The sequence below is a fragment of the Pygoscelis adeliae genome, unplaced genomic scaffold (assembly GCF_000699105.1).
Source record: "Pygoscelis adeliae isolate BGI_AS28 unplaced genomic scaffold, ASM69910v1 Scaffold14, whole genome shotgun sequence".
Taxonomy (NCBI): Eukaryota; Metazoa; Chordata; class Aves; order Sphenisciformes; family Spheniscidae; genus Pygoscelis; species Pygoscelis adeliae.
Genome location: NW_008825109.1, coordinates 1,575,763 through 1,588,658, shown reverse-complemented (window position 1 = coordinate 1,588,658; position 12,896 = coordinate 1,575,763). Strand labels below are relative to the sequence as shown.

General features: G+C 33.7%; 1 protein-coding gene across 1 annotated transcript in view; it reads left to right on the top strand.

Annotated features, from left to right (window-relative positions):
* NBEA (neurobeachin) overlaps positions 1 to 12,896 on the top strand; it is a 180,865-nt gene that overhangs the window by 24,536 nt on the left and 143,433 nt on the right. Inside the window, exons 12-16 of the mRNA XM_009327857.1 lie at positions 1,757 to 1,937; positions 3,051 to 3,181; positions 4,469 to 4,576; positions 6,308 to 6,476; positions 7,879 to 7,974. Coding sequence (XP_009326132.1) covers positions 1,757 to 1,937; positions 3,051 to 3,181; positions 4,469 to 4,576; positions 6,308 to 6,476; positions 7,879 to 7,974 — 685 coding nt within the window. The remainder of the gene's footprint in view (positions 1 to 1,756; positions 1,938 to 3,050; positions 3,182 to 4,468; positions 4,577 to 6,307; positions 6,477 to 7,878; positions 7,975 to 12,896) is intronic.

Here is a 12,896-nt window from a genome sequence, read left to right as displayed (position 1 = left end):
GATATACTGAGTAGATTTAAGACACTGATGCAATACAGTTGAAGCTTGAGAAAAGTCAACAGCAAGCAGTCAGTTGGCTACTAGCAAGCCTGATGTTATTTCAAGCATGAGTTTGAAGTTCAGGTTTCTGTAACAACCTGTGAGTTTTTCTAGCAGACTGTTATGGCTATAGATTTCTATTTTCTTTGGATGAGTGCTTTCCAAAATGATGTTCCAGTCTGTTATAAAAAAACAGCAACTTATGTTTCCAAAAAGTAGGAACACAACACACACTAAGCGGGGGAGACCTGGCTAAAGGAGAAAGTCTGGAAATAGTTCATCTGAGAGTTGTCATTTTACCATTTTTCTGATATTGTTGGGCAGATCAGACAGATGACAATCCTTCCCAAATCACCCATGTAACTGACATGTTACATCCTTAAGAGAAATTAAATGAAGTGGTATCTATCATTGTGGTGACACATGCCACATTATATCCTTCATCTTTCAAAACAGTTGTTTCCTTTATACTGTTTGGCACAGTTTGCACTTTTATGATTTTTATGTAAAGTATTCTAAAAAGTGACTCATGAGTGAGGATACTAATTTTTTAGAAGTTGGAAATGAAGGATTTTTTTTTTTCTTCTGTATTTCTTTTTCTTTGGAAGGAAATGGCCTTAACAGCAGAAAATATATTTTGAATTGTTTTCCTAGATATTTCTAAGCAAATGAATAAAAACAAACAAACACAATGAAAGTAATACTTTTCAAAGTGACTGAACTCTGTGTTCAGAAAAGCCCTGTGATCTGAAATCTTGCTGACAATCAAGAATCAGCCATGTGTAAACAATTTTAAAAATAGTATTTAGGCATATAAATGTGGACACAGTCAAGTACTAAATCCCATTTTCAGTTTTGCCTAGCTCCAGAGATAAATGTGTTTAAGCAGATTTATTTTTTTTTTTAATTAAACTTACTGTTTACTCACTTATCTGCACTGTTAGATACCTGAATGCATTTGACAACATGACTCTGGACATCTAAGTATCTTTTTACAGAAAAACATGACCCTCTTTTAAATTGCAGAAATATTGAGAACATTCAGCATTTTTCTGTGGATTCCCATTAAGGAGAGTCCAACACTACATTAAGAAATAAATGGCCATCCTCTGGGAAATGTGAGCTCCACGCCATATAACTTGTCATGTTTCCACTTCCCCCCTGTTGCTGTTGTGAGGGGGTAAACATACTTTCTTCTGATCTCCAGAAGAATTGGACTCTATCAGGTTCCTATATGGTATAAGCATTCCCAGGGAGAATCAATTTGTGGAAACGGGGCAAAACTGTCCAGTTTTCCCCACTCCACTCCTCACATTTACTTGTTTGTCTACAGGAATGTAAAAGCGTACTTACTTTCATCTGTTACCTATCAGTTTGCTTAGCCTATGGAATAACGTAAGAGTACATTGCACCCTTATATACCATGCATTGTTTTACTACCTGGCCACACTTTATGTAATTGCTAATAACTTTCTTATTTATATTAGACTTTTTCTGGTCTGTTACAGCATGTAAATATAAATAATTTTCTCACTTTTCATGCTGTCTTCCTTTGAATTTCACTCACAGTTTATGTTAATGGTAATAGCAGGAGATCTTTAAATAACTTTTCAATGTATTTGTCATGAAGCATAACAATTTAGATTTGTATGTGTATGTGCTGTCTTTATATTTCAGTTGTGTTCAAACTGTTTAATTCACTTATCTCCTTTTAAAGACTGAATTGGAAAATATCGAAGTGACACAAGGAATGTCAGCAGAGACAGCAGTAACTTTTCTCAGCCGTCTGATGGCAATGGTTGATGTACTAGTGTTTGCCAGTTCTCTAAATTTTAGTGAGATTGAAGCTGAAAAAAACATGTCTTCTGGAGGTCTAATGCGACAGTGCCTAAGGCTTGGTAAGTCGGCAGACAGTATGTATTAAATAATTACTTACAAATCAATGAGCTACAGATGGATCAAATAGTGACACATGTAGGAAAGGACTTGTATTGACTATGATGTGGTAAAATAAAAATCCCATTTATTATTGATTTGATACAGTTTTAAGGTTGATTCAATTTAGGCACAAGAATAAGTTAAAATGACATGTCTGAAATTGTTCTCTCTTATGTTATTACAAGTTGTATATATTTTGGGGGAGTAAAAATATTAAATATAAGTAAGTAAATGGAGAATTTTTTTTTCTTAAAACTGCTTTGTTACCTGCCTGTTGCAGGTTTCCTTGTACAGTCTCCATGGATTTGGAAGACTACTTATAGGCTATGTAAGATTAAGAGCATGGGATGCATGTGGAGACTCTGTAGTCAATATATATTGCAACAGTCTGGCACCTCTCTTCACTATTTACTATTTGCTATATACTGTTACAATTAATTTAGGAAATTTAAAAATTTATGAATGATTCAACTTCTATGCAAACTATATCACTTTATCCTTGTGAACATTAAATTTTGACTGTCATCTGGCATGATCTGTTTTGCTAATGTTATCTCCCACATACTTTTTCATTTCTCAAATGATGAATAATTTTTGTACTCAGATTTTGTCCTGTTATTATTCATACCACTTATTAGGTCATTGATAATTATACTCCCTCTGATATAAAAATTGTGGTTTATTCTCAGTGATCAATTTTCATCAAATTCTAAATTACCACCTACTATTTTTTTTCTATTCTAGCTGTACATAAGTACTTTCGAATGTTAAGTGTTGATAACTGATCAATAAGATATGAGAGATCCAGTTCAGGGACTAATAATTTTCAAATTTTAATATGGTGATATAGCAGTTATATAAAACATTTAGATGTTCAACTAAAGAATGAAATTAGTAAGTCACCATAATGCTTTCTTAGTACTGACAGAGTCTAATGTGAGAAGTATGTTGCACTTACTATTTGGACATGGTTATTGACATATCAAACTAGTTGTACAGACTGCAAATTGATGACCTGACTATAATCATGAGAAAATATTCTCATTTGTAGCATTTTCGTAACTTCTTTTTAGTTTGTTGTGTGGCTGTGAGAAACTGCTTAGAATGTCGGCAAAGACAGAGAGAGAGAGTGAACAAGACGTCATTAATCAGCAGTAAAACTCAAGATGCTCTTCAGGGTGTAACTTCAGCAGCAGCAACCAAGGTAACCCAGTCTTCATTTGCCAACAGCAATGACAAGTCTGTACCACTGCTTTATAGGATCAGAAAAGAATTGTAACTGCCTTCTCAAATATTTGGCAAAAGCTTAGGTTTTTGCTATTAACTGGCTTAAAGTAAAAGTATGTGGGGCAGTTTATTAAAAACAAGAAAAAGTTAACGCAGTAGTATGACTGGAGCAATTTTAAACAGCTTTTTCACTCTTGCTTGGTCTACTTCAAAGAGCGAGTCCCCTTACTCACATCTGTCATATATACCTGCACAGCTTTTTTAATCTGTCAGAGCACTTGCAGTTTTGATGAAATCCCGCAATCGCATCTTTGTTGGTGGAACACCTGAGTCCCGGTAACTTCAACAGACCTTTGCATACATATTAGACATCAGTATTTTCTTTCTGATTTTAGTAATGAAACTTGTTTAATATTCAATTACAGCTTAGTTTTTCCAGTTTCATTAATTCATTGTTCATCTTTTTTTTTTTTAACTTGTTTACAGCTTTAAGACTTTGGGAGTCCTGAAATTAAAATCTCAAAGAATTTAGCATAGCCTGTGACTAAAATACAACACTGTGTGTGATGTAAAGGATTCCTTTTTTTGCTACTAGATTTTCATTACTAAATTCAGTGGTTTTTCTTCTCTAAAGAATTTTTCAGATAACATTTACAAACTCAGCTCCTTTCACAATATTATTTCATTAAATCTCACAAAAACATTACATTTCTCCACGTTATCACATTCAGTGCAAAGCAAGTCAGTATAAGGAGACTTTTAGGTGTTTAGGCATCATTTGTAATACATTATGATTTTTTTAAAGAAAGCATACTACTCTATGCTTTTGTAGTAATAGCAGTTATTCTGTAAGTAGTCTGTAACAATTCACAGTGAAACGAACATAAACTGATTTTTAAAATATTTCTGCTCATCGTTTTTAAATTTAGCACACATTAGAAATAATTTATTGTACTGCTATGAAACAACTGTAATCAGAAATAATGTTTTGTGTGCAAATTATCATCTTAACTCTGGGAAGAGATACAGTTGTTCTGAGGTCCTAGGAAGATGTAACAATTTATATCTAAATAGTATTAAGACAATAATTCAAAACATTGCTTTATTTCTAGAATCCTTGTCTGAGTATTATGTTGGAAGTATATTGGTCCCAAAAAAGCATCTAAGATTGATGCAATATCTAAAAAAGGCATCAAATTAAGGTTCTAACAGAAATGCTTTGATATTTGCGGGGGTAAAAAATGTCACTACTTTTTATTTTTAGACTCCCCTTGAAAATGTCCCTGGCAATCTTTCTCCTATAAAAGACCCTGATAGGCTTCTTCAGGATGTTGATATTAATCGTCTACGAGCAGTTGTTTTTCGTGATGTGGTGAGTAATGTGTGCTGTAATTCTTTCTTCTGCAAAATTATCAAATAATTTGAAAGAGATTTTGATTGTACTGGAATTAAAAATATCCTTCGTATCCTTGCACTTCATATATTATCTGCAAACCATCTGCTCGTGGTTTTTTAACTACCAGCCACTTTCTGCACTTTAAAATCATACTGGTAAGCCTTTTGAGGTTAGTAACTAACTGTGTTTAAGTCAGACTTGATTTTATATTAGCCAAATAATCCCAGCCAGAATAAATCAGTTATGTCCTGTGTTGATTACAACTGTATTACTAAAGGTGTTAGCTATTTGTCCAACCAGGGTAGGAGGAAGAATTATTATATGTATTACAGAACTGCAGCAAATTAATTTATAAAGACAATTTTTACTTCTGCTAAATATATATACACATATACTATATACAATTATATATAAAATTGTTTTTGAGATTTGTCTGCAACTGTTTTTAGCATAAAACTGCGCCACAATGTGTTTGGTTTTGAAAGTAGTACAATAGGAATTCTTATTATATATGCACAAATAGATATGTTATGTTTAAACTTCTCCAACCTAAGTTTGAGTGGATTGAAGTGAAGACTGAAGTTAGAAATAGCTTTAAAAAGAAGAAAGTAGAACTTGACACAAAAAAAATTATCTGTCAGGGTGACCTGATCGTCTTGAGAGGGCAAGGTTGAATTTGGGTGATCTTCTGTCACCTACTTTTTTCTTACCTGGAAGAGAAGGGAATAGGGGAAGTATTGTTTCTGGCATTTCTACGAAAGAACTTAGTAAGAGGATTTCTAGTTATTTTAAGAATTGTGCAGACATGCAGCCAAATTAAATAACACCCAGACAACATGGAAAGCAAGCACTGGATTTGTAATAGAAAATGCATACCTGTGGAGTTGAGACAAGGTGAAATGACAATAGGAGTAGATAGAGGCTGAAAGTCTTAATCCTGCCGTGTTGGGTTTTACACCAGAATAATAATAATAAAAGATATTTCAGTTGAACTACAGCAACTTAAGCTCAGTTAGGGTGATATCTAAGCCATAGATGGTAGTTGCCATAGAACAGCAGACTGTGTGGGGTGGGAGGAAAAAAAGACAGCAAAGATGTTGTGGTCCTGGCATTTACTTAAATCAGAGCCCTGGAAAACTAAGATTGCTGCTGACAATCCTGTTGAAGGAGAATTCAGAATGTACGAGCTGGGTTTTATTACCGGAAAAAAAACAATGGTCATATCCATCCTGCTTTTACGTGCTACCAGAAGCTGTTATGCCTGCTCATGCATCCAGCGTTAAGTAGAAAAGCATCAACGAGCTTAGTTTTCCCTCTCAGCTGGAGTAAGTACCCCTTACCTTCTTGTGGCAGGAGCTTTCGGAGTCTCATCCTCGGGGCAGCAAAAGTCAATTGCCCTTGCTGTTGAGAAGCCTTGAAAGCACTCTCAGAGCAGAATCAGGCCTCTAGACTGAAAAGCCCCTTGACTCCACAGTCCCAGAGGTTTGTGTAGTTGCCAAATTACCTGTAAGATTCGGTACTTAATACATACTGTGTGCATAGTACTCCACTGAAAATCCATTAAATCTTCTATGTAATCCATTTACTACTACGTTAACAGATGGAACATTTCAGAAAGCTATTATTTATAAAGCCTTGTGATGATCTTGGGTGAAAATTCTATGGAAATGCCTGATATTATAATCTGTTCTTTTTTCTCCAACACAGGATGACAGCAAACAGGCTCAGTTCTTAGCTTTGGCGGTAGTCTACTTTATTTCCGTTCTGATGGTCTCCAAATACCGCGATATACTTGAACCACAACGAGAAACTGCAAGATCTGGGAGCCAGGCAGGTAGAAATATCAGACAAGAAATAAATTCACCAACAAGTACAGGTACATTTGTTTTCTTCAAATTTTATTTTTCTTTTTGATATGCAGATTTTTTTTAGAACTGTATTTATTTTATGACAAAGTATTTTTTAGTGAATAGCTTAAGATCCTAATAGGAAATTACTTGCTACTCTTCCTGTATAATCATTCAGTTCTTTAACATACATTGGCAGGTTTCAGTTATTCTGTATATTTGCTTATAGGGTATAACTAATTTTCATTTGCATATTGCTTTTTTATGCCTTTTTTTCTTTAATTTGAAAATAATTAAAAAGAAACAAGGTGCCTGATGGAGTTAAAGCTGTAAAGTAAAATGGAGTTGATCAGCACAACTTCCTGAATCTCTTATTTGTTAATAAGAACAGATATCTTTAACTCTATACTATGAAATGTATAAACAGCAAACAGCTGTTTGCCCATGTGAGCTCCTTTTGTTTGAATGAGGAGGCTTTTGCAAGTGTAGTGGTGGAGTGCTTTCTTGGAGTCCTGCTGTGTTGGTGCTTGCATTTAAAAGCCTATGGAAACAATATAATAAAAAGAAAGCATTTCTATTGCCTTCTTTGGCTGAACTGTTTGTGATTTTTTTATTAGTAGTAGTGGTTTTTACTAGCATGTGTTCTTCAGCCTGAGGGGGAGGGAGTCTGTTAGCTGTCAGAACCCGTCAAAAATTAGGGATCCAAACGTTACCCCGCTTTGTTTCAAATATTTTACACTGTCAGTTCAGTAGGTTTTTCCAACTCTGCCTGGATTGATTATAACTACCTTCTGTGTTAAAATAGCTGAAAACAGTAACTGAATTTGTCCGTGAAGTTTTTTATGTATGTTTTTCTTCTTGTTTTGATTTTTAATTACTTTCTTCATTTATGGAGTTGCTAATTTTTATTCTTCATAGAATTTATCTTCCAATTTGTGTCATATTTACATCTAGTCATTATTTTCTGATTCATCATGATGTTTTAATTTACTACTTATACATAATTTTTAAAGTACATGTGCTTGTAGGCTTTCCATTTTAAATATACTACATGAACGTAGTCAATTATGAGAAATCATAATTTTTTTGTGCCTTCCTAGTTATATGTTACGGTTCTGCACTAAGAAACTGCTAGTTTCAGTGAACTATTTCACCCATGATTGTCTTGCCTGTGTGCGTGCGTGTGTGTGTATATATATATGTCTCTCTTTTTCCCCATGAATGTTGCTCTTGAAGTGCCCAAATAATAGGTATGCTGTTTCCTATCTCTTGATACAGAACTTGTTTTCTTCCTTTAGAAATGCATTTTTTGTTGATAATACCATATTTGCATGTTTCAATGAGATAGGATATCTGTCATGGATCCACAGTGGACCAGGCCACACATGAATACTAGCTGGCTCACATTTGATTCCATGATTTTCTCCACAGTTGTGGTCATACCATCTATCCCTCACCCAAGTTTGAACCATGGATTCCTTGCCAAGTTAATTCCTGAGCAGAGCTTTGCCCACTCATTTTACAAAGGTAATATTAACATCATCTCCTAACCTGTTTGGGTGTTCTTATTTAATGTAATGTAATTCAAGAACTAACTGTGATGTAATTGTTGATAAATAAGTATACGCCTCAGGTTACATGGAGATCAGACCTGATGATACCTTTAAAACTTTAACTTCCTGCCTATATTTCTCTAGGAAATCTCTTTCCCACTTTTACTACCATTTATTAACTTTACTTATTATGAAATAAAATAAAATTAAAAAAAAAAAAGTCAGGAGGAGGGAATGGATGTAGAAAATTTTAAATGCTTTTGGTTTGTGGTTTTTCTGCTACAATATTAGGTCCATAAAAATAAAATCAGGCCAATTCTAAAAATATTGCATACTATATAAAGTACGTCGTACTTTTGTAGTATTCCCTTTCCCCATATCTTTTCCTGTTCTTTTGCCTTCCTTTCTTGCTTTTTTTCTTGCCTTCTTGATGGTATGTAAATCTCTGATATTGTATGTATTGTGAATTATTTTATGCCTGTTGGTTAATGTGCTGTGCTGTGCTTTTCTTGAAGGAAACCGCTTTTGTGACCAGAGCAACTATTATATGTTTTGGGCCTGATTTGTTTTGTTTGTTTGTTTGTTTTAATAGATACTATATAATGTAAGGAATATGTTTTTCAGATGTCATTACTTGGAAAAGAGAGGGTTACCTGAGTGTAACTTTAGCCAAGTTTGTATGTACATTTCCCCATTTATTTGCATGCACTGTGCTGCAAATACAGAAATGTAAAATAGGTTAAAAAATTTAATCTGATGAAAATGTTATTGGATTGAAAAATCTCAGTGGGTAAAAGGATTGATTTATAAAAAGCTTAAGAGATTTAAAATTGCATCCTGTTTATAAAGAACAGAAATAGTTAACTTCCTACTTTAGTAATAATGCAACTTATGTTTATCATACGCTGCTCTGGGGGCATTATGTTAAAATACTCATTACATCAACTTAAGCTATCACTACATAATCTGGCATTTCTTAAACTTTGTGTGTCCATGTATGTATATTATAAATTGCTTTAAATTCTAACAACTAGTAAGCAAGGGTTTGTGATTTTGATTAATAAAACTATTGTCTGCAATCCAAAGAAAAAAAATTATTTTGGATCATTCAATTTGCTCATGTAAAATTCTTTCTTGTGACATAGTTGCATTTGTGTGATTTAATCCATCGTTGATAAAAAAAGGAATCATTTGCTCTTAGTTCAGAAAAGTACTACAGTACTATGTGGTACTACAGAATAAATCCCTAAAACTTCATTAAGTATTGCTTTCTCATCTTTTTTTTTTTTTTTTTTTTTTTTGCATTTACAGCATGTTTCTGTGTATCAGGCATAGGATATTTTATTTTTAACCACCTGTGCTTGAAAATTGGGATTGGTTAGACTGCCTCAAAACACAGTTATTTAAAGACATTTTAATTGTCATTACATTTAATACAATAAAAATAAATTATGCAACGTATATGAGATTATATGGCTATTTGTACAAAGCTTGACGTTTGACATAATGGGTGGCAAAAGGAGGGGAAAAACAAATACTTTTTCTTCTTATCCACATATAGTACATGAATAAAATATACGTAACGAAAGCAGAAAAAAAGTTTAAGAAGAAATGGAGGCAGCCATACGAACTCACCAAAATATTTCAGATAAAGCATTTTTTTAAGAATTGTCTTCTATACTATTGTCTATAGTATTTGTTTTAAATTGAGTTCATGTAAAATATAGTTTTGTTTTTAAAATAATTCAACAGAGCTATAGTAAAAGTGTGAGCAGGATACAGAAGAAAAGTGTTTTGGCTTTAGAAACAACATTTTCTTTATTGAATAATTTATCTGTAGCTAGTTATTTTATTTATTGATATCATCACATCCTTCAAGGTTTTAACTCTGTGATGTCTCAGCCTCTTATACCTAACTGCTTCACCCATTAGAGAAGAAAAATGTTTCTAAAAAAGAAAAAAAGAAAAAATTCTGAACCCAGTTCCTCAGTTTTGAACAACATTAGCAGGAAGTGAAATGAAAAAAAAAAATGCCAACACTGTCAGAAAAGGCTAAAAGTCAAAGCCTATTTTGTCATTTCAAGAATCTTTCGTTCCAGTGGCTAAGCCCAATTGGTTTCCTTCTAGTGATCTGACATGCTTTCAGATGTTGGCAGCAAGCATGTAATATTTGAATATTATTTTAAATTTTAAGGTATTTAAACATATTATAGAGTAGTTTAATGTAGCATTTAAAAGTAAATACATATTTTTAAAGCAAAATCCTATTTATTAAAAAATGGATAAAAATTCAGTTGTTACATGGAAATAAAGCCGCTATATTTTATTCATTGCACATGACACTAAATAATGTAAAGGATTCGTTCTTTGTCAGTCCAATTCAGTATAGAAAATTGTATCATTATTGTTAAAACTGTACAAGACTTCTTTGGGACAGATCTCTATGAATTAAAGGAGAGAGATTGGCTGCTTGAAAGAAATCTATTTTTAGCAGACGGAATCTAATTATCTGACCAGGAAACTTGTGGGGGGAAGGGTAAGATTAGGAGTAGGTATATTACCGGTATTTAAGTAAGGTATTGATTTGTTCGTAGTGATGCTTCTTTTTTTTCTCCTTTACATGGGACAGCACCTTTTGTTAAAATACATTTAAGGCTGTGTGAGACCCTACTTGTTTCAGGCCCATTACAGTATGTGATTGGTGTATGCTTCTTATGAGTAGCTACACCTGGTGTCAAGTGCAGGTTACAGGAAATTTAAACATCATTGTACTTGATATGAAACTTTTAGGTTCTCATCATGTACAATGTTGACCTTTGCCTAGTTTGTTGACAATATTATATATTAATAAAACATAGTATTGAAATAAAAGACTTTAAAATATGCTTTGCAGAGAAATATATTCTACCTTTACTTACAAATGTTTGTAGGTGGTAAAATAAGGATTTAATGTTTCTTTTACTGTTAATCAAATATTGTTCACAAGCTATATGTTATCTTATGGTGCTTAAAAGAGAAAGGACACACCCAGGAAGGAAAAAATAAACTGATGGTGCCCATGACTACCATTTAACAATAAAAATGTTTATTTCTTTGTAATGTTCTATACTTCTGTATTTTTTTTCTTTCTAAGTTGATCCATGGGGAGGAGAAGAGTGTGTCTCTATCTGTAGATTTACTGCTTGTCATAAGTTTGTCACAAGTGCTTGGGTTTCTCCTACTAGTTTCTGATAACTTTAAAGGGTCTGCAGTACTTCTAAAATAGTCTGTGCTTAGTCAGACAAAGCAGAACTTGCAAAAAGAAAAAAAAGCTCCCTCTTTTTTCAGTTTAGGCCATATATAGTATTACTCTTTGGAGTAATTTATTATCACTCAATAAGGAATTATTAAGGAGGTCTCAAGGAAAATAGCAGATCAGAACTATTCTCTTGCATCTGAAGGATGTCTGAGAAACACAGTCCTACAAAATTAAATGTTGCCAGAGAAACACAGTCCTACAAAAGTAAATGTTGCCAGACTTGCTTATTTCTGTTCACAATAGTAAAGAATTAGAATGAGTTAGACTTCTGGGGTGTCAGAAGGCTCCGTTTCTCTGCATTTGTGAAGATTTCAAAATGGGGACTTTAAACCAAGAATTATTTAAATGGAAGAGCCTGACAAGTGGTCTAAAAAGTTGCCTGGTCTACAGAGCTTTTTGGTTCATCAGATTTCTTCAACTGACTCTAATGAAGAGTTCTTAAACATAATTAAAATATGGAGGTGTAGTAAAGATGGGAATAGCATTAAAAATGTCTTTGCCAGAAGGGGAGAGTTGTTTTCAGCTGACTAGTCAAAGACGATAGCAAGACTAGTCAAAGATGATAGCAACATTCTTTATCATTCTCACTATCTCTGTGACTGTGGGTATTGCAGTATGACCAAAAGCTCTGTGCTAGATTTTCAGTTTTTATCTTGAAATCATTAGTCATATGTGAGTTGTACTTTCTGGAAAATATCAGTAGTGAATCAATGTCTGAGCTAGTCATCCCAGACTCCCTTTGTAATAGGTGGAGAGAAGTTAGGGCACATTTAGGGTACAATTCATCTGGCCTGCTTTAGAGATCTACTTAAAAGAGAGATAAATTGGGCACTAGAAATCCCAACTATAGGTGTCATTGTAGACCTCTGCCTTGGTCAGATTGATCGTGACTCCTTTGACTAGGCTTAACTGAACTCCAGACACAAAACTTGCTTTATGACAAAAGCTGGCATGAAATTCTTTGATCTCAGGCACTGAATCCAGTCTAATGACATTATGTGCCTTAGTAATATCCCCATCCCATAGATAGCTATAATTTTTACATACATGTTCATAGATACATATTCTTCTTTATGAGTACTACATGTATATAGTTTGAAAGAAGGAACTTTATATCCATCTAAACAATTACATGTCTTCAACCTAATGATTGGCAGGCATGTTCCCTTTGTACCTGGCATCTAATAAATCTGAGCAATGCATATCATATTGTCCCTCCAATAGCCCGTTATTTCTTCTCTACCTATCTAACAGTGTGCAATGCCACTAATCTGCACCTTCCTCGATTGTAAAGTAGTTTTGAATACTGATGTGCTTCGTTGTGAGGTTGAGGGGTTTTTCAGTTTTGTTCTTTTGTTCTATAAGTATTCAAGTCTCCTTTTTTGCCTGCTGAGTGCTTGGGATCCTCGAAGGAAACTATTCCTTGCAGTCTGAAGTACTAGCAAACCCCTTTATAAAAATCTTTGCTTTTCATCTTTAGCAACATCTTCCACAAAGATCTTGTGTGAGAAATCCTAGCTGTGCTGTATTTAGTAGGGAAGCAGTGCTAGAGCTTAATCTCTACTCATGGTGATGGGACATGATTTCAAGTCTTTTGA